This window comes from Patiria miniata, unplaced genomic scaffold (assembly GCF_015706575.1).
Source record: "Patiria miniata isolate m_02_andy unplaced genomic scaffold, ASM1570657v1 HiC_scaffold_13, whole genome shotgun sequence".
Lineage (NCBI taxonomy): Eukaryota > Metazoa > Echinodermata > Asteroidea > Valvatida > Asterinidae > Patiria > Patiria miniata.
The window spans coordinates 4,799,933-4,825,936 of record NW_024037051.1 but is presented as its reverse complement, the minus strand read 5'-3'; the positions used below and the strand labels follow the sequence as shown (position 1 = coordinate 4,825,936).

The window sequence follows — 26,004 nt, the reverse complement described above, 5'->3', positions numbered from 1 at the left end:
AACTGACAATGTAATATATTAAGAACATTATTAATGCACTAATATCACTAAATATCACAGACAGTTGGGGCATGGAGAATCTTGGTAAAAAAAAAAAATAACGTGAGGGGCACAGCAAAGGCCAAAGGGGAAGTATGTAAATTGTATACTTCCCTCAAGGTAAAACGTAGAAACTTGCGATGAATAGTTATGATTGGGACCGTGAAGTAGGTATCTTTAAGAGTCATGGTGGTTGTCTATAATCGTTCACTTCAGTGACGTGACACGAGAACCTGATGAGAGGTTTCAATTTGAAAATGTTGGCAAGCAATGTGTTTGTTCAACAGACGCAGATTGAAAACGGAACGAAGATCCCCTGTATTTGTAGGTACATGTGTGAGGGAGCCAGGGAGGAGATATGTCCATGAACTGGGGTTCTGAGGTGATTGCTCCTTACCCAAAACTTTATTGATAAAAAATCTTTCGATAAAAAAAGGCTGCTTGATTGTCTGACTGGGCACGGGTAATAGTTGTCAAAGACTAGCGCTGATAGAAACTGCATTCTATTCAGTGACTCGTGAATCATACGGCAGCCAGTGATGTACAGAAAACTGAACGTTAGCTAAGGTATTGAAAAACTGGGTGCCAATGAGATAAAAGACCAGTAAGTTTAATATAACTGGAATTGTGATTGAGAGGATGACCGCAGGTTAGTGACACGGGATCTTCCAAATGTTGGACTGTAAGTACCTAGTAATTTGTTCGATGTCTCGTTCTGGTAGCTGCGAACGCTTCGGTGCCGTAGTCTTGACGCTCTTGCAATGGACTGGTAAGGGGTGGACCTCGTTCTTGAACATTGAAAGGGCTAGAGGAGCTCGATCACAACGCTTTCTCAGTATCCTCGACGTCTTTCATGCCTGAATCCCAGGCCCAAACAATTCACCCATGGCAGGAACAATTTTCTGTCACAACTTCATGTATCTTCGCTCGTACCCCCGCCCTGCAAACAGAGCGCTGGTAAGGGCTGATGAGCTTCACAGAATCTTGTGAAGGAAGTACAGATTGACCACCTCATGCAGCTAGCGCGCGCTACGCATGATGGGCACCGGAAGCTAGTGTGACGCGTTCTACGTCACAGGTCACACAAATCTATCCAAATCTATCAAATCTATCGATATGCGATCACGTGACCAGTTGTCCAAGAAAGCTCACAAATTTCTTTCTCCCTGAGATTGTAGGACTGCCAGATTTTACCTTCTACCCAAGATTCACAAGGCTGGCAACCCCGGTAGACCCATCATCTCCGGTAATGGCTCACCCACGGAACGCATCTCCCTGTTCATTGACAGTTTTCTCAAACCCCTTGTCCCACAGATTTCGTCATACATTCACGACACCCCAGACTTCCTACGCAAGCTTGAAGGATGGACCAGATTCCCAGCACAGCCATCATTGGGACTTTCGACGTCTCATCTCTGTACACCAACATCCCACATGAGGAGGGTGTTCGTGCTTGCTCCTTGGCTCTGGCCAAGGCAGGACACACGACTCCTCCCATCAGTGATGTTGGCACCCGCATGAGACTTATACTAACGAAGAACAATTTTTCCTTCCTTGGTGAACACTATCTACAGGTACACGGCACTGCAATGGGCACTCGCATGGCTCCGTCGATGGCTTGCCTCTTCATGGGTGACCTCGAAGAACGCATTCTTGCCTCGGCCCCATGTCGCCCTTGGATCTGGTGAAGATATATTGATGATGTTTTTTTTCATCTGGACCAGTGATAAGGACAGTCTCTTGACCTTCACTAACCACATCAATTCCTTCCACAGAACCATCAAATTCACATCGGAGTTCTCGGCTGACCAAACCCACTTTCTGGATGTCACCGTCCGCAAGCAAGGCAACTCACTAACCACTGACCTGTATTCCAAACCCACAGACACCCACCAGTACCTCCACTCCTCCAGCTGTCACCCCAGGCACTGCAAAACTGGCATAGCGTTTAGCCAGGCACTCAGACTCAGAAGAATTTGTTCTAATGATTCCGATTTCTCCTGCCATACACAGATACTGAGGAACAACTTGGTGGCCAGGGGTCACAGCTCTCGCCAAGTTCATCGTGCCATTGCCAGAGCTAAAGCTATCCCCAGAAATCTAGCTCTCACGGGAAAGGCCCCTGATGCCATGGCCAAACCCATGATACCCTTGGTTACCACGTTTCACCCCAATCTCCCTCCCCTTCGCAAAATCACTAATGACAATCATCATATCCTCCATACTTCAGATCGCCTTGCCCGCGCCATCCCCAACGGCCCCACATTGGCTTACAGGCGTCCTCGAAATCTACGGGACTTGATTGTTCGAGCTGAAGTCCCATCCTTAGATGCATCCCCTCCCACCCAGCATGGTACTTTCAAGTGCAGTTCCAGATGTGTTGTCTGCCAGATTCATATCCAGGAGTCTGACTCCTTTTCTGGCCACTCTTCTGTCACTACCCACAGAACCATTGGTAACATCACTTGTAACACCTCTAATGTCATATATCTCATTTCTTGCAGGGTCTGTGGAGTGCAGTATGTAGGTGAGACTAAGAATACGCTCAAGAAGCGTTTCTATGCCCACCGGTCAACGGTCAACACCAAGCAACTAGACACCCCTGTTGGTCATCACTTCAACCTGCCTAACCACTCCATTTCTGATATGATTTTGCAGGGCATTGAATCTCTTGGCCATCGCAAGGACTCAGTTCGCCTCAGCAGAGAGAAAGTGTGGATGAATCGTCTTCGAACTATTCAACCACATGGTCTCAACATCCAACTTGGAAATGATTAATCCTTTTTTTCCTCCATTGTCTTCTGTTACAGATAATCCATCTGGTCTTCCTTGTTTGTGTTTACCCATCTTCCCCCATCTTTCATCCCTTTCCACCTCCATACTGTCCCCCCCCCCCCCGCATCATCCCTTCACTCTCACACTCTTTTGTCCGTTCCCACTCCCTGTGACCTTTGATCCTTCCCCTTTCTGGTCCCTCCCCTGTTCACACCAGACCCCTTGTGGTTTGCCATCTCCCTATGTTTCTTTGTTCTCTCATCCACCCTCCCCTGCATCTTTCTACACCTTTCCCACTTAATCCTCCTTTTGTGTTTCTTCTTTCAGCCCTGCATGTTTGTGTGCACCACCATGTTAATGTATGTACCTCTGTCATTTCTGTTTTAGCCTCTGAAGAAGAACTTGCTAAGTTCGCAACGTCAGGCCACATTAATTTTAAGATTTATATATTTCAGGTCCATCCAGTCAGTAAGCAGTTTGCAGCCGTTTTACTTTTTTACAAATCTATCCAATGAGAGCTCAAATGACGTCAGCCCTTACCAGCATCCTGTTTGCAGGGCGGGGGCCAATATTTTATTTACACAATCATGACAATAGTCTTTGAGTATCACCCGGTATCCACGCGGGGCCCACTCCTGTCTAATGTCTGATATGTCAACGCATACATTATTTATGCGATTCACGCCTCAGCCAATCGACTTTACTAAATCGTGACGTAATTTCATTCCCAAATCAGGACTAAACGTTTGATTGGTCAAGTTCGAATGCAGTGTTTTATACAACAGCCGGGTGCGTATCGCGTAACATAATACAGAGCGCATGACACAGCCTTTGTTGTTGTGTCTATGTTTTTTATTCATGTCTATGAGTAGTCTAAAACTATGGTCTATAACATTTGAGTAGATTCGCTGATTATGCAAGACAACCGCATCTTGACCTCCGTTTTTGCATCATAGACGTGAATAGAAATTATATCTTAGCCGTGCCCGGCTGTTGTATTACAAAACACGGCACTCGAATTGACCAATCACACATTTAGTCCTGATTTGGGAATGAAATGACGTCCCGATTTAGTAAAGTCGATTGGCTGAGGCGTGAATCGCATAAATAATTATGTATGCATTGACATATCAGACGTTATACAGGAGACTTGGCTCGTAACGGGTGATACTCAGACTATGAAGTAGTCTATGACTGAAGAAGCGCCCGCTGATTGGTCAAAATATAGAGGTCAAGATGCGGTTGTCTTGCATAATTAATCAGCGAATTTGCTCCAATGTAAGTCACTACCCGGTGGCGGGAACAACTGAAGCCGTCGGCTGTTGTATGACCGGCGGATCATGCGGCCAATGGATAACCTCACGGTGCGGAAACAGTAGATACGGAAACGGGCCCGTTATGAGGAGAAAAGAACTGTCTGTAGTGTACCAGCAGTTTAGTGAAGCGCCGAATGGAGCTTTCGCGTATCATTCCAGGTACGGTCTGAGGTGTAGGCCCCAAACGCGACCGGCGAGTCCATGGTCGGCGGAGCTTGGAGACTACGGGCTGCGGTTCCCGGTATTTTAATTACCAAGGGGAACAGTCCGCGACCCGTTGGACTCCAAACGTGGCGAGTCCATCATGTCTAAGGCCAGCGGAGCTTGGTGACTCAGGCTTGCGTACAAACCCAGGCAATTATAGGCCTAAGGCACCCACTGCTGATGAAGATGAAAAGCCGACGACAGTGCTGTGGTTTAATGCAGCACCAGCAGCCGATGATGCTGGCCCAGTCTGCAAACCGGAGCCGCCCGAGCATTTGGTTTCGTTTTGTTTTTTTACTCACCCTCTATACTGGAAAATTGAGGCTAAAAGGGGCTAAAAAGAAATGAAAGAAAAAAGACACTGTACTGTAGAGAATCATCGAACGTGATCCTATGGACTGCAACACAATTAAGTAACAAAAGACAATATTCAACCGGGAGCATCTGCAATAGGCTTAAGACGTAATGACGTCACACGTTGTTTACATGTGCGCTTTCCTATGTAGTAGACGGACCCCACTTTATCTGGCGTCCCGACTTCGCTCCCATAGGAAAGCGCATATGTAAACAAAGCCATTACGTCATTACGTCTCGGGTCTATTTACACCAAGTTAGCGCAACTATTGTTAATACTTTTGCATATTAAGGGTTTCTACAGGTGGATCAGATTGCGTCACAAGGGCAATCCACATGGAAAGTATGTCCGGAATTGGCGTAATATTTAACCATGATCATGACGTGCACTATGAATACCTCCTTCCTCCATGCTCGATCTGCACGGTTTACACACCTATGTTCCGACACACCTATGTTAAAGCTAGAGTCCACCATTTGCAGCCATCCAAAAAGTAACTGGCGTAATTATTGCTGAAAAACAACCTTGGTTGAAAGATAGTAAGGGAACTAAACTCCCTGTGAAATTATTCTTTCTGGAAAGTTGTCATTTTGAAGTAATCAACGAAAGAAGGCATTTCCAACGGTGATTCTTAAGAAGCACCGTAGGAAAATTTAAATTAGTAGTTCGTTTTGTTATTCAGCGCAGCGCGCACAAGTATTGGAACGACGCACACGCGCGCGCGGTTGTTATAATTCGTCGGATCAGTGCACGACGTCGCGTATAGCTGCAATTCAAAACAATTCAAAACATGATTTAGTAACTTTTGATTTGAAATTGAGATCTTAGAATGCTGTTTTTCTCGGAATGTACAGCTGAAGCTTAGCTGAAACTTCATCAGGTTAGTTGCTCAGTATCCTTCATTAGATTTTGAACTCTCTTGTTGCTTCAAACGAACAAAATGCACAAACTACAAATGATGGACTGTAGCTTTAATGCTTGACTCTATGCCCTAACCCTCACCCTAGCCCTCACCCTAACCGGCCGGGTTAACACAATCAGTCATCGGAACACCGGGGTGTCGGAACATCATGGAGCAGTCACCAAGCTGCACAGCTACAGCCGCGTGCAGTTTTCCCGTAAAACCACGAACGACCTCACGGCATTATTATTTCAATCTCTGAAATCGTCACGGTTTGCACGGAGCTCTGTACGGAGCTCTGGAAGTGCCATCCGACTTGTTCAGATACTGACTTTTATCTCAAGATGACGACATAATACAGGCAAGATGACGACATCCTGAGATGATTTATTAGGGGATGGCGATATTCTAAAAATATGATGACGATATCCTGTTATAATTTATTATGGCATGACAACATCCTAAAAGTAGGATGACGACATCCTGAGATGATGACGACATCCCAAAATGAGGAAGACGACATCCTGAGATAGTTTATTAGGGGATGACGACATCCTGAAAATAGGATGACGATATCCCGAGATAATTTATTATGGCATGACGACGACATCCTGAAAGTAAGATGACGACATCGTGAGATAATTTATTATGGGATGACGACATTCTGGAAGTAGGATGACAACATCCTTAGATAGTTTGTTATGGGATAACACCATCCTGGAAGCAGGGTGACGACATCATGACATAATTTATCACAGGGTGCATTGAAGGCATCTTCAAAATGCACAGGTGGACGTGCGGCTTTTATACAATTTACCCTATCGCTTTATATACATGGTATATATTTGATGATGAGAGGTCATGATGTCTGTGCGTGTCCAAGATGGATTCAATGCACCCCGTAATATCTCAGGATGTCCTCATCCTACTTTCAGGATGTCGTCATCTTGCCTATATTTTGTCGTCATCCTGAGGTAAAGTAAGTCTGCTTTGACTGACCTGCATGTTATGCCTGTACGTAGGTACGTTCGCTCGTACCCCCCGCCCTAGCCCTGCGCAGGGCGAACCGTACGACTACGAGCGAAGTACGCGATTGAACTTGACCGACCTGCTGCCATGCTTTTGAGGGCGCTCGCATATATATATGCAACGAACGCGTAGCATAGACCATGGTGACCGTTTTAGCCGATTTCAGGCTAACTTTGATTTTTGTTGAAAAACGAGTTTGACGGAAAATTTGACAGAATGGACTTTTTATGGCAGATGTCTGGCAGAATTCTGCAACAATGGTTATTTGAAAGAAAAAAATAACGAATTTGAAAGAGATTGTACATTCGTTAAAAAAAGCTTTAATCTTTTTCAAACAAAAATGGGACAAGTTGACTGGTCTAGGTGCTTGAGGTTCACTTGGAACCGGACTTCGTCCGTAACGCAACCGCGATTTGCCTGAAATTTATGCAAATTCATAACATCTTTATGTGACCATAGATTGTTTATGATGTATTTTGAACCTTAATTAAGGCAATACTACAACATCTGCATGTGATTTTAAGTATTTATTGTATAGATCGAGTAATTCTGGGGAATCTGGCAGGTTTTTGATAGATCTGACAGATTTGTAGAGTGCATTTAGCAGAATTTGGCCATGACCTTTGGTCACCCTGGCATGGCCTGGGAAAGTATCGGAGAAGTGTAGGCCAGCTACTTCTTTCTAGAACTAAAAGGTAAGGAGTACTGTCATAACTGTGGATAGCCCCATAAATGTGGCCTATTAACTGGACTGCCTCCAAACATAGGCCACACATCCACATGTACAAAAATCGTGTCGACGGAGCCAAATTTTGATTTTCACATTTAGGCTTAGTTTGTAGGGTTTTTTTGCTTTAGAAGCATACTCACCCTCTTTACAGGCTAATCAGAAAGTGTTGCCTTTTTCAGATGTCTAATTTTTGTGAAATTTCATGTTGAAATTTTGATACGCAAACGTGTAAAAATGTATCTGGAAATTTCACGAAAAATATACATCTGAAAAAGGCAGCACTTTCTGATTAGCCTATAAAGAGGGTGAGTATGCTTCTAAAGCAAAAAAAACCTACAAACTAAGCCTAAATGTGAAAATCAAAATTTGGCTCCGTCGACACGATTTTTGTACATGTGGATGTGTGGCCTATGTACGGAGGCAGTCCAGTAAATAGGCCACATTTATGGGGCTAAACTGTGGAGAAAACATATCCAGAGAGCCTTAGCCAAGATTTTTTTAAAGTGGGGTATGTCCCAGCTGCGTCAGGGTACAAAAATAGCCAAAGTGTGGACCCGGCTCAACAACATTTCCAAAATTTCCAGTGGCCACCGCAAGTGCTTCGTGCAAATGGGGGGATGAACCTGACGCTATATATATACGAAGTGGCTATCGTTACGGCACTCGTTGTTTAGCGCCCTCTACGATATTTTTTTGATACGCACGCGGGTATATAATTATTTGTTTCTCCACGTTTTATCGAGCAGTGCGCCAGCTCAGCCGATAGAGAGTAGGATTTTGCACCGCGAGGTTGCGTGTTCGAATCTCAGTTTTGCACTCGAATTTTTTTCCTTTTCTAACCTGAGGCTTTGGAGGATTTTTTTTAAAAGGGAAATAAAGTCCGAATTTCATAAAGTTCAAATTCACTTTTTTCCTTCTAATTTTATATTTTCTTGTCATGTTTTTTTATAAAAGTTGCCAGGTTGCAGTCTACCGTAACGATAGAAAATGGGAAATGCGTTACGGCTGCCGTAACAATAGCCACTGCGATATATATAGGGCGCTCTTTTTTCTTATCAATTGATTAAGTTTCATAAAGCCTTGCGGTTCAGGGAAGTCAAAAATAGTCATCTACTGATCTATATTCCTCTTTGTTCTACTCAAACAAATACTAAGCAAAAACTACACTTCCTACACCACACTGCGGAGGAGCAGTCTCAGTGCCATTAGAGTGGGGGGCGGGGGGGGGGGGGGGGGAAGAGAGAGAGAGAGACCACCGCGTGCGTGTGTATGGCAAAAAGTACGCACAACTAATTCAATTCTGAATGTGCACAACTTCCCACAAGCTATAGCAATAATAGTCCCACTAACTGGGTCGCCAGAACTCCTTTTTTGATATTTGGGATGTACGACAGACCAAGTACATCCCAAATGTCAAAAAAGGAGTTCTAGCGACCCAGTTTAATAGTGGGACTATAGCAATAGCATCTTCACAATTTGCAAGTTTGCAAGAAATCGGGCATCGGCGGCAATGGCCAATGTGCTCTAAAGGTCTCTCCCAGTGGTCTCCTCTCCCTCTACTCTCCCTTTCATACCATTGAGGGAGAACTTAATATGCAAAGAGTCAACATTGTAAGCCAAACAGTGGTTATAGCAACATATGAGGACAATTTCAATTTGTTTTGATTAAATCGAAATCAGGACTGTTTTTTTTTTTTTCTTTCACTACTGTAACCAGGGAAATCAAAAGGTTACAGGTACATACAACACACATGACCTCAAGAAAAATGCTGCAGTCATTTTTGGACGGACTCTCTTCATATTTCATCAAATTACAGGCTAACTAGACATTAGTAGAACCAAGGGCGGATCCAGGGGGGGGGGGCCAAAGGGGGCCATGGCCCCCCCCAAAACGAAACCAATTTTTTTGTTTTTTTATGTGACATCGCAATAAAGGCAGGCAATGAGTACACCACCATCTTTTCCTCCAAAAAAGCATTGGTTAAAGTGGTCAAAAATTGCCTCAGATCGCACCACAGAGCATCTAGAATCCAAAATTTTTTTGGACCCATTTTGGGAGGGACCAAAAATTTTTTGGGCCCCCCAAAAAATTGTGTTCTGGATCCGCCCTTGAGTAGAACAGACTTATTTTTTTCCTGGTTATTAACAAGGTAAGTATCTTCAAGAGTGATTAGTAGCCCGGTGACATTTGTCTACTGTTGATTGTGATTAAGTGTTTGGATCAATGAGGCATGGGATTATTGAAGAAACTGTAGTGAGTAAGAAACTTACAAATTTGATTCACACTGGTTTTATTATGCAGCACAAACATTTGCACGATATGGATACCTTAAGTTTGGGGACTCTCATACACAGTATTGAGAGTCCTAAATTTTCGGACTAGGTTATGACCATCCAAAATCTCACAAAAGCTGAAAACATACTTGATGAGCAACATCTATGGTCATATTAAAGATCCTGAGAATACCCTGGGTCATACAAGTTAAAGGTTTTTTTCACCTTATACAATATACAGAATTTTATAAAGGAGACTAAGTTCATCAACATGTGATATAAAGTAATAACAAACTTGCCCCTCAGTTTATACAGTGAATCATGGAGGAGTCTGATGATGATGAAGAAATGCCTGCACTGGAATCAATATTTGTTGACCTGGACCTTGAGCTGGTCAAACTACATCCCCCAACAAACACTGGTCAAACCCAAGCAGCGGATGAGGAAACACCGGGTCCCTGCCAGCCCTTGACTGTAGAGCAGTCGCTGGACCATGGTTATACTGACTCAGAACCCTTTACAACTCCTAAGGGAAATCGGCATGAGCAAGTGAGCATACTGGACAAGTGGCCTGCCAAGCAGTTACCGGAACCTCCTTGTGTGAATAAGTAAGTTGTCTGCAATAGTCATGGAGATGGAGGGAAAACTTCCTGTACAAGTCAGAAAAAAACTTTATGCACAAGTCGGAGCATATATACAACGTGTTTGAAACAAGGTTTAGTTTTTAGAATTGTGTGGTACCAAAGATCAAGTGGTTTTACTTATTTTGTTTCCCTTGCTGTCTCAAGTAAAGCAGTTTTTCTGTCAGTGTGTTTTCAGTCCGTTGTGATTTGGCATACAGCTGCAAAATCCCGCAAAAGAGTAAAAGACGCTAGGGAGTTCAGATAATAATTGCGTAGTTTTTCATTGAACCAGGCCACATCTAGGAAGTCAGCCCTTACCAAGCGCTTCTGAGCAGCTCAGGTTTACACACCAACAGACAGGATCTGCCAGGCATCACAAAACTGCCAAGGAGCTAGCAGCTGAGGCCTTAGCTGCAGACGAAGGTGGATGGCTTATCTTTGATCCCAACTTGAAGCAGGAGGCCAACCTAAAATATCAAGTGGAGGAGTTCCTGGCAAGGTATCCACCATCCAGAGTCAGAGAGTAAGTAGCATATTCCTCTTTTGTGTCGCCCAAACGAATATTTCAGGACTGCCACCATTCCTAAATTCTGTATGTCCATTTGTCCGTACGTCCTAACACACTAGAGTTACATGTACTTCTGGGGTAATCGAACAAAGGAAATGGTACCCCACAAGTAAAATCTTTAGAAGAAAGGGTACCCCACAAGTGAAATCTTTAGAAGATGCAATTCTTCATCGGATTACTGAGGTCAAACGTCATGTAGAGGTCACTGTTCAAAATCTGCTTGAACTATCATTGTTTACAGAATTTGATGGATTTTAACGTAACTTGGATGGAGTGTTCCTTGGGTGGGGGTTCATCACAAGTTTTCCAAAAATTGGAGGTCAAAGGTCATGTAGGTTTTATTTGAGGTCGTCGTCTACAAATTTGATCTTTTTTAAGAACACAAAACATATTTATAGGGATTGACCGCGGAAGCAGGAGGGGGATGCTTGGTGAGATTTAAGAATACATGTTACATGTACATGGATCATTTGGATACAAAGAGCTAGGTTCTTGAGCCATCTTTTCAGGAAACCCAGCGCAAATCCTTAGTTTTTTTACAATGTGTACCTGGGTTCAAGAGATGTAGTCTTGTCCATCACTACGAGTCAAGATTAGAATGCATTTGTAACATTTCATTTAATGGCTTGTGATATGACTTGAAAATGAAGAATTTGTGAATGACAGGATTTGATCGACTTTTTGAATCGTTTTTTGAATCACAAATGTGTTAATGGTGTATTGTAGAGTGAATGGATCACCAGTCAATTGGATCTGTGGTAAGGCACCAAGAGGTGACAGTACTACAGAGAATGGAAGTGACAAAGTTGGCCTCTTCCGAACTTGGGAGGACTTACTGCAGTCAGGACGACCTACTGTGACCTTTCAGGAAATCAAAAGAATTGCTGTTGCCCACAGGTGAGTTGGGTCATTGTCAAATCATTGCAATAATGTTACCAGTGGAATGACTTCCTCAGTTTGTGTCAGGAGGAAGTCAAAATCAGCAAGATCTCATGGACAAGTATAAGTTTGCCCAACTTCCCCCAAAACCATGTTGTATTTGTACATGTACATTGTTGGCTTGAGTCCGCTTGGCCAAGGTTAAATCCTATCAGTATTGGGCTCCTGATCCCAAGTATATAGTCGATCAATGGCCCTATTGATAACTCTTTTGTTCCCAAGCTAGGCCTCCTGCAGTCTTGATCCAAGCCTGGTTTGGAAACTTTGGATTTTGTTTCCCTAATGCAGCCAGTGCCAATTCATGGCAATCGTGACAAGCCATCACATGTAGAGGGTACTGTCAACAAGATGAATAAAATCCAGTTTTGGGAACTTTGGCAAATGAACCCCACAATAAGCCAGTTCAGTATTTCAACTGCGCATGCCCACAATGATAAAGGTAACGGGTCATTAGGGATAATTGAACACTCATCGAAGGCGCACGAATGTGAAGGGAGACGGGCACACGACGCTCACATGATAATTGTGAGCAGAATGGGCGTTCTCGTAACATCACGTATCATCACGTCATCGATTTTGTCCTGATTGACCTTTGACCTGGACTACTTTGGGGTGGCATGGGTGGCTTGTGCGTAAAGCATTCGCCTCTCACCAAGGTGACCACGGTTCAAATCCTGGCCGCGGATCACATGTGAGTAGAGTTGTGCGTTGGTTCTCTCCTGTGCCATGAGGGTTTTTCTCCGGGCCCTCCGGTTTTCCAAACACTGTTGATCTCAGGCTGTGCTCCGTGGTCATATATAGGTCGATTTGGCCAGCAGCCATAGGCGCCTTTACATGCCAGCGTTGTAGCCGCATCCTTCGCAATTCAGCATACCAGCTGCGAATAAGGATGATTAGCCTCCCAAATTATTATTATGTCTTCATCGAGATACCAAACTGGCTTATTCCAAGCAAATACATTGGGTCTGAGTGCCAAAGTTCCCAAGACTAGTAGGCCCCCCTACTGCAGTGACGATTTTTAACAAGGTGCAGGAACTTGTTTCAAATAGAGGGTTGAAACAAAAGACTATGCCTTGGCCTCCAGTAAATACTTCCCATTGATTTTCTTCTCTGCAAATTCCGCATAGATGCTTGAGCGGCAAGTGGCTGGTGTGGAAGGAAACTGGCGTCCATGTTGATCTGACATGGGAGAGGATATTCCGAGCGACAGTCGCTGGCCAGCTGGGGACTTCTACCAAGGTCAGCTCTGCGCTCAATGACGGAGGTGACAACAGTCGAAGTCACCTCACCTGCGTATACTCCAAGGACTTCACGGACAAATCTGGGGTGTTGAAACTGGAGTCCAGGCTGCGCCAGCTAGGTATTCGCTGTCGGCTGGCGTACAAGCCCGATGTCTTCTCCTACCTTGGGGTCTACCGTGGCAATGAGTGGGGACTTAAACCAACCATTTATACAAGTGAATTTGATGTTAGGAAGAATGCTTCTGTTGTCATTTCAGTTTATGAATGATGGCCTACAAAATGTGCATCACTCTATGTGGTCCTCATTGTATTAGGTTTAGACAGTGAAATTGTACTTTCCGCTGACCATAGAAGCGTTACTGAGGTGGAGCTGTGAATTCTCATGTGGAGGAAGTACCCATGCACTCAGTACTCCTTTGGCAAATAGGGTTTGCATGGCTTTTCAAATGAATAATGCCTGTGACATGCACTTGGGTGAAACATTCATGTTAACCTGATCTCAAAATAATACAGATTGCCAAATTGTGTTCAAATGTGATATATATTTCTTTATTTAAATGACAAAGCTATATTTAATTTTAAATACATGTATTTAATTTTTATTAAGTAACTATTTTTATCTTCCGCAATATGTTTGACCTTATTTCCAGAGTTTTATTTTAAATGATTCACAGTTATATATTATATTTTCCTCTTCAGTATATGCATCATGCTTGAGGCTAAATACTACAAAACACAGTGCCTGCTGTAACATTGCCAAAGAAGAAATGGTCAATAGTTCATCCCATTGATTTTGTTGACAAACTATATTTTGTTCATATCTTGAATGCGTGCAATGATTTTTGTTTTTCAGTCAAATTTTTGTAATGATAAGCAATTTAAATCAATGATTTTGTAGATGACATCACATAGGCAATATTCAGTCCTGCACAACGTCTTGTGAAGAAAGCATACAAACAATTATTTAACTTCCAAAAAAAGTTCAGTATGGGGAGAAAATGTGCAGCCATATATGATACAAATGCCAGGGCCATTGCCGACAAAATACTAATAATATTCACTTAATATCTGTATAAGGATATTTGAGATATTGCTAGGAATTGTGAAGGGAGGTTTATTGTACAAAAAGTACATTGGTGATTTGAATGATTCTTGTACTAAAAGAAAGCTTATTAATTGGGCTTTTATATCCTAGAATTTAAGAGATACCGTAGAATTTTATTAAGATATTGGTCCTGCTATTTCCTTTTTTTACACTGACCCTGTAAACATGTATGTGCAGATGACAGTGGTTGTTCCATGATGCCTATTCTCCAGGAAATAAGTTAGCCTCATTGGTCATGTGGTGGACACAAATGAAGGATACAATTTGGTGTGGGTAGGCACTTTTGTTTTGTACCCAAACCAAATAGCGCTCTCCTAATTGTATCCATTGTATCTCCGCAAATACAGCTAATTTGTAGCCCAGGTTGGACTCCGTTGTGTACATGCAACGGAATGCAATGAAGACCTCGTCCAACCTGGGCTAGCTAATTTGTATGAATTTTGCATGGGTCGTGAATCTAATATTTACATCTACATACATTGCCTGGGTTGGGACAAGAGCTGACTTACTTTCTCTCTGAAATGCAATACGAGTGTGATACGTTGGGCTTTGCAGTGAAAGCTTGGAAATTGTAGTACTATTGCGATTGAAATAAGTTGATGAAAAGGATGTGACCGATTTTCAATCTAAGAGTTCACTTACCAGGAAAGCGATTTTTGTGAAATTCTTTTTTGAGGGAATCATTAGAAAAGATTTTGAGAAGAAAATTAGCGATGATCAAATGTAAAATCAGTCATTGAAAATGTGTTTGTTGCATTTAGACACATCTTTATAGTTTTTACAGTATATTCGTATTGCATTGACATAAATATGGTCATTGTTAGTTGTTTTGTAATCAGGGTTGGCGATTTTTTTTTATTTAAAAAAAAAAAAAAAAATCGGATTTATTAAATCGGATTTAAATCAGATTTTTTTTTTTATTTAAATCAGATTTTCAAAACAATTTTAACTTTCAAAATATTGATACGTCTAAAAATATGTCTAAATCTCCCCAAGCACCCTTACACCCATCACTAAGGTGTTTACAGGTTCCTGTAATACCCATCATCCACAAAACTCAATAAATTGATAAAATTGTATTGAATCAACTTGATTTCATCTACATGTAGTCTTCATCATTGGTTCAATGGTATATTAATACTGAAGACACTTAAAAGGTGCATGGCTTGATTGATACAGCTGGGATACGTTGTGTGTGGATATGAATGAAAAACGTGATTTATTGTACATGTATATGGCATAAAAAAATATTACAGGTCTCCATGGGCTTGTTGGTTTCATAAAAATGCTTCTAATTGCAAAACCGGCAGCACTGATCCTTGTGTAACTTATAGTGTTTGATTGATGGTCCTTCGTACAAGGCGGAGAACAGAAATCAGGCCTTACACCTTTAAAAGGTATTATATAAATCTCATTCTAAATGTTTATGGAGAAATGTTAGGGATAAGACTATCAATTGGGACTTAATACACCTTTTGATGGTTTAGAAAAGCCTATACACCAGCACAGTTGATTCACAATATTACTGTAAACAGATCAAGGAATGATTAAAGCAAACGTGAGTGGGCTGTCAAACCTTCGAAGAAAAACTTTTAAACTCTGATCTTTAATCAGATCATTGATTTTGGGTAATTATGCAAAAACTATATGTACAAATGTAAGTTGAGTTGATGCTGATGAAATAGGGGCGGGGGTCATGGGTCCGTCTTGCAATTGACAGGTGCATTTATAAGATATTCACGAAGCATCCACTAGGCGCGATATACATAGGCTTCTGTATCTGACATGCAATAGCCAATTAATTGGAACAGATTTAGACATGGGAATAACAAAACAACAGTTGAGATTTTGCACATCGACTGCAGTCGGTCGCAGTAGTAACGTGACGTGCAGTTAGATCTGATATCATCAAGTGATGATCGTTGCTGATCAACTTTGCAACTGCAAAGAAGGCTGCATTGAGAAATGACAATTTCTTTAATCATCAAGAAAATCCCCAAAACTAATTTATTGATTACACTTTTTAATAACTGAAACTATGGTGAACATTATATCGAAAGCCTAGTAGCACAGTGGAAAATAGCCTACAAGCACAGTCTGCTTTGCCATGGTTGCTGGTGGCTTGGTGGTTCCTGACTCCCCCGATGAGAATCAGTTCATCAGGGAGATGATAAAGAAGAATCTCCCAAATGATGGCAAAGTCTGGATCGGCTGCACTGACATGGACAAAGAAGGCAAGTGGATGCAAGCTGGTGAGGCAGGCAAGGAGTGCGAATTCGTCACGTGGTTAAGAGCCCAACGGCTCCAGCAGGGAGACGTATGGAGATTTGTGGTCCGATGCATGGAATACAGGGGTTGTACCTCGGAAGTACGCAATCCTCGAGTAAAGCGTTAGCAAACTTGGCGCTGTCTGCCTTTATAGGCTGATGCCAACGGTCGCTTCACTTCTCAATAACTGTTTTCACATCGCCTATGACTATTTCGTGTTTCTGAACATGATCGCAATTAAGATGTAATTATGGGGGCGTGGACAAGGGGCACCCCCGCAGACTCGAGGTCTGTGCCCTCCCAAGAAATTTGAGAAATGAGCAAATTGGAACCATGCAAATTGGACCCGAGTTACGCCACTGTTCAGGTTATTGCTCAAGGTGCAGTTTCGCGAATCTGGAAGTCAATTCAGACGTAGGTTTTTCGAACGCCACAACGAGAGACTGGACCGAATGTAGAGACCTAAATTAGAGCTAAGTGGGAATGAATTTCATATACATGTACATGGTTAAGTGCGTCTCATCTGTCAAACTTGCATTCCCCGTGCTATTTCGAGTTTCATTCCGAAAAATAGATATACTTTTTTAATTGCTATTTTCGTGGCAATTTGAAATGTATTCACTTTGAATGAGACTTCGAACGGAAAAGTCCATCTCTTGCGGTCCGAGAATAATACGGCTCTCGCTGGGCGGGTTCATTTGTGCATCAAAATGAAAGCCCCTTTGCCAGAGGATTGCAGACGCCCACAATGGGATTAACGTAGATAATTCGTTGAAACAAAACGTTCAACTTGAAAATTATGCAACTTTTAATTCCGAGTTGTACAGTGAATTCTACATACTTGCAGACTAACCTGAATAGCTAGAAGACATTTTGGGCTCGATCTAAATGACTGTATTTTACTAACAACGAAAAAATGTAACTGTTTGCTTATCGAACGTCGGGAGGGAAAATAATCAAAATAGAAAAACTTAATTTGATAATTATATTCATTGTTATCTAGGAATAATCAAGAAAGCAACAATGGGTGATTTATATATACAGCAAACAATAATATAAGATATATACAATTACTATATGCATCCAAGGGCGGATCCGGGGGGAGTCAACGCGGGACATTCCCGCCCCCCCCCCCCCTAAAGTAACGTCGCAATAAAGGCAGGCACTGCGCGTGCGTACACCACCATCTTCTTCTTTCAAAGATTTGGTTAAAGTGGTCAGAAATTGCCTCAGCAGATCGCACCACAGAGCATCTAGAATCCAAACAATTTCGGGGCCCCGAACCCCAAGCCGTAATTTTTGGGACACATTTTTTGGGGACCCAAATTTGTTTTGGCCCCCCCCCCCAAAGAAATTGTTCTGGATTCGCCCTTGTATGTATCCTCAAGTGTAAAACAGTTATACAAATGTAAAACTACAAATCCAATACCTATAGGGCTAGCCTGATAAATTGAAGACTGTATGTACATGTACATCCTGCCCATTGCTACAGATGAAGAGTAGGCTCTTTTTTTAGAATGCGCTAATTCGAGGTTTGCGTCTCCGTTCAAGTTACTCCGCAAACGTCTCATAAATAGGCCTATAGACTAACTTATATCTTTATGTCACATAATTTAAATTTCTAGACTAGAAACATGCATGTTTGCAGTTAATCAAGCGGAAGAAGTAATTTTTTTGCTATAGGACCTGCTTTTCGGAAAATCATTCCGATTTTTGAAGGGGAATTGGCGCTGATCAATAATTGCGCTCATCGAGTGAACTAATATAGTTAGTAGGGCCTATTTGCCCTGCCGCATCGACTTGTGTTTGTTGAAATATTTGAACCCATTAACGTAATTTATGGGAGGTAAAATTGCAGTAGATGCTGATGTTAAACTCGCCAGGGCCGTTCCAAAAGGCAACATTTTGTGCACTGTCGCCCAACGATAGTCCTAGATACAACCCCAAGGCGGAGAAGACAAGAGTGGCACTGAGGCCCTGCCCGAGGAGGTTGATTCTAGAGACATGCTTCATGATGGCGTGCCAGAAGGTGCTGTAACGATGGCGACCGTGATTGGCCAGGATGTAGCGGAAGTGCCTCCACATGTAGTCGATATTAATCCCACCTACTGCCAGTGAAGGTAGCACGAAGAACATGATCTTCTGCGACCAGATGAGCAGGTTGAGTACAGGTAGACCGTCCAAGTCTTTGGTCTGACAGTAGCTGAAGATGACATAATTCCAGGTGAGGTGGGCAGTCAGTCCCCAGGTGGCCACGGCCATGGTGAATGCCATCCAGATGCCCACAAAGTCTCGCATAATGTGATACTGTTGGTACATCCTGGACAGCCGGTCACGGCACACGTCCATCACGACACTTCCTTTGGGAGCGTTGCTGGCCACGAAGTGAGCTACCACGCGGAACTCTTTCTGCAACGACCTCCGCTGGGCGTAGACAAGATAGCAGAAGGATCCGTAGACGATGTAAGAAGCCATGGCGCACCAGCGGCTGATGACGGCGTGGATATCCCCACCTGGTCGGTACACCCAATCGTAGATAATCCTCAGGACACCGTTGATGATCGGCCAAGTCAGGAACAGACCGAGACTCAGGAAGGATGCTACACCCGAGCCATGTCGGAGGTACTGAGATCGTTGGAAGATGAAATCGCTGTGCAGAGCAACCCAGGTGCAGTCTTTATCCAAAAGATGAAACCAGTCAATGAAGCGGGTGAGCAATACAAAGACCGGAACCACTATCACCTGGAACAGATAGGTGAAGTAGGAGACGAGGATGAGGACATTTTGCAAATGGCCCCAGAAGACCTCGAAGTAGGCGACAAAGTCATAGGTCATGAAGCCAGTCAGGGTTACGAGATACAGTAACATCACTCCGTTGTAGAACAGCTTCTGGAACTTGCCATCTGCAAATAAAACAAACATATACATTGCTACGATTACATTTTACATGATGCTGTGAAGACCTGAAGGTTTGTTTTTGTTTTCATTTTTTTTTGGGGGGGGGATGAGAATCTAAGGTCTTGCGTATAGGTGGTGAATTCATAACCAATGAACAATACAATAAACACTGCACGGCGGCCTCTTTACATACATGTACAAGTCATGATGCTACCATTTAACCTTTTTTTAAGTGACCAAAATCTGGCCCGTTCCCAGCTAGACATATAAGAGGGTATAGATGTCGTTTTCTTGTGCATGAAAGAAATTGTGGCTTTCGTGCCGGGCCTTTCGCTTTCTTGCAGTTAAAGTCTGGACATTTTCATTATCAAACGACAACATTACATGTCCAAGCATAGTACAGTTTGTTGGGTCGCCCGCTCCCCAACCCTACTATACCATATACCTATGCAACGGCGGATCCGGGGGGGGGGGGGCGGGGGGCAACGGCGGCCATGCCCCCCAAACGAACCCATGTTATTTCTCTAAAGTGACATCGCAAAAAAGGCAGGCACTGCGTATACCACCATCTTTTGGTTAAAGTGGTCAGAACTTGCCTCAGATCGGACCAAAGAGCAATTAAAAAAATTCGGGGCCATAAAATTTGAGTCAATTTTTTTGGGGGGAACAATGTTTTTGGCCCCCCCCCCCCGCAACAAAAAATGTGTGTTCTGGATCCGCCCTTGCACCTATGGCCTAATTCCTTGATTCTGTTTACGCACATTGGGGTATTTTTATTTAATAAAAGGATACGTCGGAAGCGAAAGAGGCTGCTGTAAAGCGGAAATCGGTCGCCATGGGCGTCGCGAGGGGGGGGGGCAAGGCGCCCCCCCCCCTTGGAAAAGAAGGGAAAAAAGGGGAAAAAAAGAAAGAAAAAGAGGCGCGAAGTCAGAGTGGTGTAAATTTAATGGGTGGGGGGGGGGGGGGCAAAATGTCCCTGCCCCCTCTTAAACTGATAAATCAAGAGTATAAGTTGAGAAATACAAGAATTTTTTGGGAAATATATGTTTTGCCCCTTCTAGAAAAAATCCTGGCGACGCTCATGTCGGTCGCGGACCTACTGGCTTTTGAAATCCTGGTCCATTCAATCGGTCAGAGTTTAACATATTCATGTATCATGCACCCGAAACAGAAATGTTTACATTGACTGGCATTGTCATTTCCTGTGACAGCAACGACACAGAGAGTTCAGACTGTGAAATCCCAAACTTTCCCCTGAGAACATTGTTTTTTAAAAATCCTCAAAACAAACGAGAGCGTTTACATCCTCGGTTTCAATATCACAAATGTTTCCTTTGGACCTCATGATTTTTGTTTCATGTTGTTATCAGATTGGTCACCCTTTAAGTTGTATTCATGTTGTGTTGAAAAAGAGGTGCGAAGTCATAGTGGTGTAAATTTAATGGGTGGGGGGGGGGGGGGCAAAATGCCAGTCCCTGCCCCCTCTTAAACTGATAAATCAAGAGTATATTGAGAAATACAAGAATTTTTTGGGAAATATATGTTTTGCCCCCCTCTAGAAAAAAATCCTGGCGACGCTCATGTCGGTCGCGGACCTACTGGCTTTTGAAATCCTGGTCCATTCAATCGGTCAGAGTTGAATATATTCATGTATCATGCACCCGAAACAGAAATGTTTACACTGACTGGCATTGTCATTTCCTGTGACAGCAACAACACAGAGAGTTCAGACTGTGAAATCCCAAACTTTCCCCTGAGAACATTGTCTTTTAAAAATCCTCAAAACAAACGAGAGCGTTTACATCCTCGGTTTCAATATCACAAATGTTTCCTTTGGACCTCATGATTTTTGTTTCATGTTGTTCACCCTTTAAGTTGTATTCATGTTGTGTTGAAAATGAGCTTTCCTTTATCTTATCCATGGCAACTGTCGGTACAGAGCGAGTTGCTGAACTATCAAAGAAAATAGTAAATGCAATAGGTAGCATCTTCTTCATGTGTCTATGCAAGAATGCCTGTGGAGACCCCACAGTTTATAGTCGAACATTTATTGTTTTGTAAAATAATTCGTTCCTGTTTTGTGTTTGCCTAACCCATATGTAGTGGATAATTCTTGCACATCACATATAGTTTAGTGTTAATTTATACATGCTCTTTCTGTTTTGATATATAATTATTTATATATATACTTTTGCATTGTGTTGTCTAATGCAGGGCCGGCGGAACCGGGGGCTGGGGGGGGGTGGCACTTTGCCCTACAGATTTACCCAAGTGCCCCTCTTGCTGACGTAAGTGGGCCCCCTCGAGCATAATGTGCCCTTGCGGTGAAAAAAAACGTGTCGACATTTCGGCGCGGATGAAGCAATTAAGTGCCCCTTTTTGGTGATGACCCCCCTCCCCCGTTTCAAAACCGTTCCGCCGCCGCTGGTCTAATGTGACTTTCTTTCATCAAAACAGCCATGTGGTTGCGAAGGGCGAATTCTAAAGGTTACATATTAAACGCTTTATTTTGAATGAACCTACATGTACACAGACATGTTCACCCAGGCGGGCGAAATCTTTGAAATTTAAATTTCTCCCGTTTGGAAGACCGTATCTTCGTGCAACTTTCAGGGTTTATTTCCCTTATAATGATCCAAGTAATTATGTGCTAAAAATCGTTGTGATATGTTCTTTACTTCTCATTGAAATTAGAAAAATAGTCCTGGCTGCCTGCATATTTGAAAGTTGTAACACTGGCGTTAGCAATGTCTGTCAATCTTTTCAAGTCTCGCAAATATAATAAGGTTCCTATCCATTATGATGTGCAGTAAACATATGCATAAAACCCTCCTTCACGAGATATTAATTGATAAATATCACCCCTTTTTGCCAGCTTCCTTTGGTCGATACCGAGACCCACGCCAATTCACGCCGAGTGACGCTAATGAATATGCTAATATGCCCGTCGTCTTGTGTTGCCGGGCCGAAATCGGGCAACTGTATAGCGCATACGGGTCGGCAAAACATCCTTGTCGAAAATTTCCTTACAGGTGGTTCAAGGTGTAGCGCAAGCGTAAGCAACAACGTATTAAGCTGAAATTCGTAATATACTTAGATGATATAAGTGTTCAACTACTCGTGAAATAACAACTTCAGTTGATTCTTAGAAATTGGTGTAAATACATAGATTTGGGAAAGTTTTCGAACGATTTCTTCCAGATTTGAAGGTCAGCTTTACCAGTAACCAATGACATGAGGTTTAGAATTATTTCTTCCGTTATTATTTAACATTTCAATCATACTGAGCATATTTTCTGAGAAACACAACGTTCAAAAGGCCATTTTTTTGGGGGGGGGGGGTGTCGAGAATTTCACTGCTCTGTTACAGCGTCTAAGTAAGTAATCGGATTAGCTTTACTTGACAACCGGCACGCTTTCGCGTTCGCAACCATATGGCTGAAAAGGAGAAGTATAGGCCTTAGTATACCCACTGTGTCAATATGAAGCCGATTTTATTGGTTCTATTTACTCGAAACTGACTCTGTGAATTCTAAAGTCTCAACAAACATTTCTCAGCAAGATAATAATTCGTCTCTCATATAATTTGTTATTTATGCGTCCAAAAAAAGTTCTTTTTCGAAGGTTTACATGCGCCCAACATCGGAATAAAGAAAAAAATGTTTCGTTAATACAAAATACATACAAATTGACAATTCGCAAGGAGAAAAACAAAATTCCGTTTATTGAAGAGCACGAGGTATGCAACTTTAAGATTCTTTTAGTAAATATATGTAATGCACTTCCCAGCTACAGTGTATTCATCTTTTCCTTCCATTTTTATAAGAATAATGGCTCTATATTATATATTTCCTTTTGTTTTAAATAGGCACCAACTATTATTGTAAACTTACCGAACATTAATTTGAAAATATCCAGCAATCTATACAAAAGAAGAGGAAAACCAAAATATTTTTCCGAATGTTTTGGACTTGTTGTTAGAATTTCGTTTGTGTTTCATAACCTTCTGAATATTTAATAAACTGAACTTACTGAATCCCTCCCTTGCCCCAAGTTGATCCTGATTCACTTTCGGAACTTACCTGTATCAGTGGTTTTCAAATCATACAACGCCTCGGAATTGCTGTAACAGATATCACACTGCGTGTCATCCAAGCGGCACTCCTCACTCCCAACGCTCTGACTCCAGCTCAACGGAGGAAGATCGTCTTGATCACCGCCGTCCCTGGTCACTGCTATCAGACCCTCGCCGCTGCTATCGGCACCGGACATACCAACCGTGTTCCCGTTACTGTCTACCACACGCGGGCCGCCGGGCTGGTGGGAGTAGACCCGGGGCAGCGGTCCGCGGCCGACGCGCTTACCGGCCTGCAGATTGCGAGTAGCGCGTTGAGCGGTCCCGGGTCGCCAGATGCCCAAGATGCACAAAGCCACCGTGAGAGGACGCGGCCAGGGCTGCATCTTCCTTGGATAACCATCTTGGTTCATGAGTCTCGATGAAGACATTAGAGGTGTCTCCTCTGTGGTAACGCTGGAGCTGTACAGCTCTTCACGCCCAGCCATTGTTGGATTGTTTTGCTCACTGATGTTTAGTATTTCCATGTTTCGGTTTTTTATACCTAGGCGAAAGGTCGGACTTTTTGTGTCCATTTCCTAACTGATTCGTTTGTATGCTCCGAGCCGTTGGATATGACATACATCCTTTGATTATACGAACTTTCACTTTCTGTTAAGTGTAGGCCTACATCAAACAGAACTGGTTTGAAATTATGCTCTCTGAATGTGACACCAACAATAAAGGGACTTACAGTGTTTTATATAGTCGGGTAGAGATATTTGGAGGGATTGCTCACTTTGTTGATACAAGCATGGCATTTAGCACACATTCAGAGTAGTCTTAAGAAAGATATTTGGCTATAGGGCCCTCTCAGATTTTTCCTTTCCTAGGTTAAACAACAAGCAATTTTCAGATCGTCAAAATCGTCGATGGCCCTTTATAGCAAGATATCTTTCTCATGACATACTCTGACTGTGTGCCAAATGCCATGCCTGTATCATCCAAGGCACAATCTCATTCAAAAACACGTACAATCTCATTTCCTCCAGTGATGCATTGTATATCGGTGCGTGACCCGTGTGCAACAATTGACATTGATGTTTATCTCCAAACAAAACAATAAGCACCGAGTCCCGGGAAATATTGCAGACTACAGTTTATGCCAAAGTTTGCTTTCTACAGCATGATTACCTAACAGTTTTTGTTCCCTTGTTCTGACTTTGCAGTTTTTCTAACTGAAAAATACTTGTGGGTATTCGAGCGAAGCCCAAACGTCTATTGGAATTATCCGAGTTATTCTTTTGATGTGTGGACAGTATAAATGCTGTTTTGATTTGCTTTCATTTCTGTGGCATTTTCCCTTAAATGGTAGTCTACTTAACTTGCATAAACTTGAAATTTTACTCAGGAAGACATAGAATCTTTAAACCACTGAGATAATTTTCTTGTTGAACGCATTGCATTTTCCTTAGGAGATTAGAATGTATATATATAGAAACAAAATGCGTCACTTAAGCCCCTGTCACATAGTTGCGAACAGAGCTAACTTATGTCTAGCGTACTGAATTTTTTGTTTCGAAATTTGGCAAAGTCCAGATACGCTCAAATTATCGGCCAAAATCTGGGTTTTTTTTTTGCGAACTCCTGACGTATAAAACGAATGGCCAACAAATGAGGAACGCATGCTGATTGTATAACCAGCATCCATAGTAACGAATGACAACACATGCGTAGCGTCCATTCAACGAATGCTGAACGTACGCAACGAATGGCCAACGTATGCCTAGCGTGCTGCGGCCGGTCACGTGATGTGTCTCCGCTGACTTATAAATACGCTCTCCAAGTCCACATCGTCACATTCGTTAGGGCCCTGTCACACTTCTGCGTATCCTAATTCCTTATGAGTTGCGCATTGACATTTTTTTCATACGCAGTCCTACGCACAATACGCACCTCATATGCATCTCTATCGTTTTGTGTAGGTTTTATGTACGCAGATATTCGCATGGTACGGCCCAGTACGCAGGATAGTTTTGGGCATGCACAAAACTACGCTGCGTACGCTGTTGCGCAGGTCATAAGTTATAAATACGCAGCGCATCGGTCCCGCATCGGTCGAGTGCGTTACGAGTACGCTATGTGTTCGTGCCGCACCCCGTCAGCATATGAGCCGCCTGTATTGGACGTATACATAGCGTACTTGCAGCGCAGATGCAACGCACGCTGAACGGCGAGCGGCGGAAATGCGGCGGGAATACGCTCAGAAGTGCGTCAAGCATGCGGTCGGCATAAGTCGGGTGCGTCCGGAATACGCTCGGCATGCGCACTGCATACTGACCTAATCGCAGCCCGAAAAATAATGTTGTGCACTGCATACGCAACTCATACGCATCTCATACGCAATGGTTGCGCTGAATTCGTTACTTGTACGCTAGATGTGCGTCGCACATAAGTCAAAGTGATCAAAACATTTCGACGTTAATTTAGCGTACGGCTGCGTATTGAAAATTTTTGATAAGGAACTCATAAGGAATTAGGATACGCAAAGGTGTGACAGGGACTTTACACCATAGAGCTGGGTCCTAGCTCTATGGTTAGACAAACTCTACGTGTCGTATACGTTGGGCATTCGCACAAGGGGACACTTTTTCGGACCTACCGTTATTGCCAAATGTCAATTTC

The 26,004-nt window shown here is 42.8% G+C and overlaps 2 protein-coding genes across 2 annotated transcripts; one reads left to right on the top strand and one right to left on the bottom strand.

Moving 5' to 3' along the window:
* Nucleotides 1-7,219: 7,219 nt before the first annotated feature.
* LOC119720718 (UPF0696 protein C11orf68 homolog) lies at nt 7,220-15,412 on the top strand. Its single transcript, XM_038190533.1, has 5 exons — nt 7,220-7,314; nt 9,930-10,231; nt 10,539-10,769; nt 11,541-11,711; nt 12,881-15,412. The coding sequence occupies exons 2-5, from the start codon at nt 9,945-9,947 to the stop codon at nt 13,260-13,262; spliced, it is 1,071 nt and encodes a 356-aa protein (XP_038046461.1). The 5' UTR covers nt 7,220-7,314; nt 9,930-9,944; the 3' UTR covers nt 13,263-15,412.
* Nucleotides 15,413-17,698: 2,286 nt separating this feature from the next.
* LOC119720698 lies at nt 17,699-24,334 on the bottom strand. The gene is made up of 2 exons (XM_038190508.1): nt 23,348-24,334; nt 17,699-19,270 (listed from the first exon to the last, which is right to left on the bottom strand). Exons 1-2 carry the CDS (start codon nt 23,913-23,915, stop codon nt 18,195-18,197), a joined length of 1,644 nt encoding a protein of 547 aa, XP_038046436.1. The 5' UTR covers nt 23,916-24,334; the 3' UTR covers nt 17,699-18,194.
* Between the last annotated feature and the right edge of the window lie 1,670 nt (nt 24,335-26,004).

What these genes read in the sequence shown, in the direction of transcription:
- LOC119720718 (XM_038190533.1), top strand. Translation starts at nt 9,945, where the DNA reads ATGGAGGAGTCTGATGATGATGAAGAAATGCCTGCACTGGAATCAATA. An exon ending in CCACCATCCAGAGTCAGAGA is followed by an intron (nt 10,770 to 11,540) that starts GTAAGTAGCATA and finishes GGTGTATTGTAG; the next exon opens with AGTGAATGGATCACCAGTCA. An exon ending in AGAATTGCTGTTGCCCACAG is followed by an intron (nt 11,712 to 12,880) that starts GTGAGTTGGGTC and finishes AATTCCGCATAG; the next exon opens with ATGCTTGAGCGGCAAGTGGC.
- LOC119720698 (XM_038190508.1), bottom strand. Translation starts at nt 23,915, where the DNA reads ATGGACACAAAAAGTCCGACCTTTCGCCTAGGTATAAAAAACCGAAAC. An exon ending in TTTGAAAACCACTGATACAG is followed by an intron (nt 19,271 to 23,347) that starts GTAAGTTCCGAA and finishes TTTTATTTGCAG; the next exon opens with ATGGCAAGTTCCAGAAGCTG.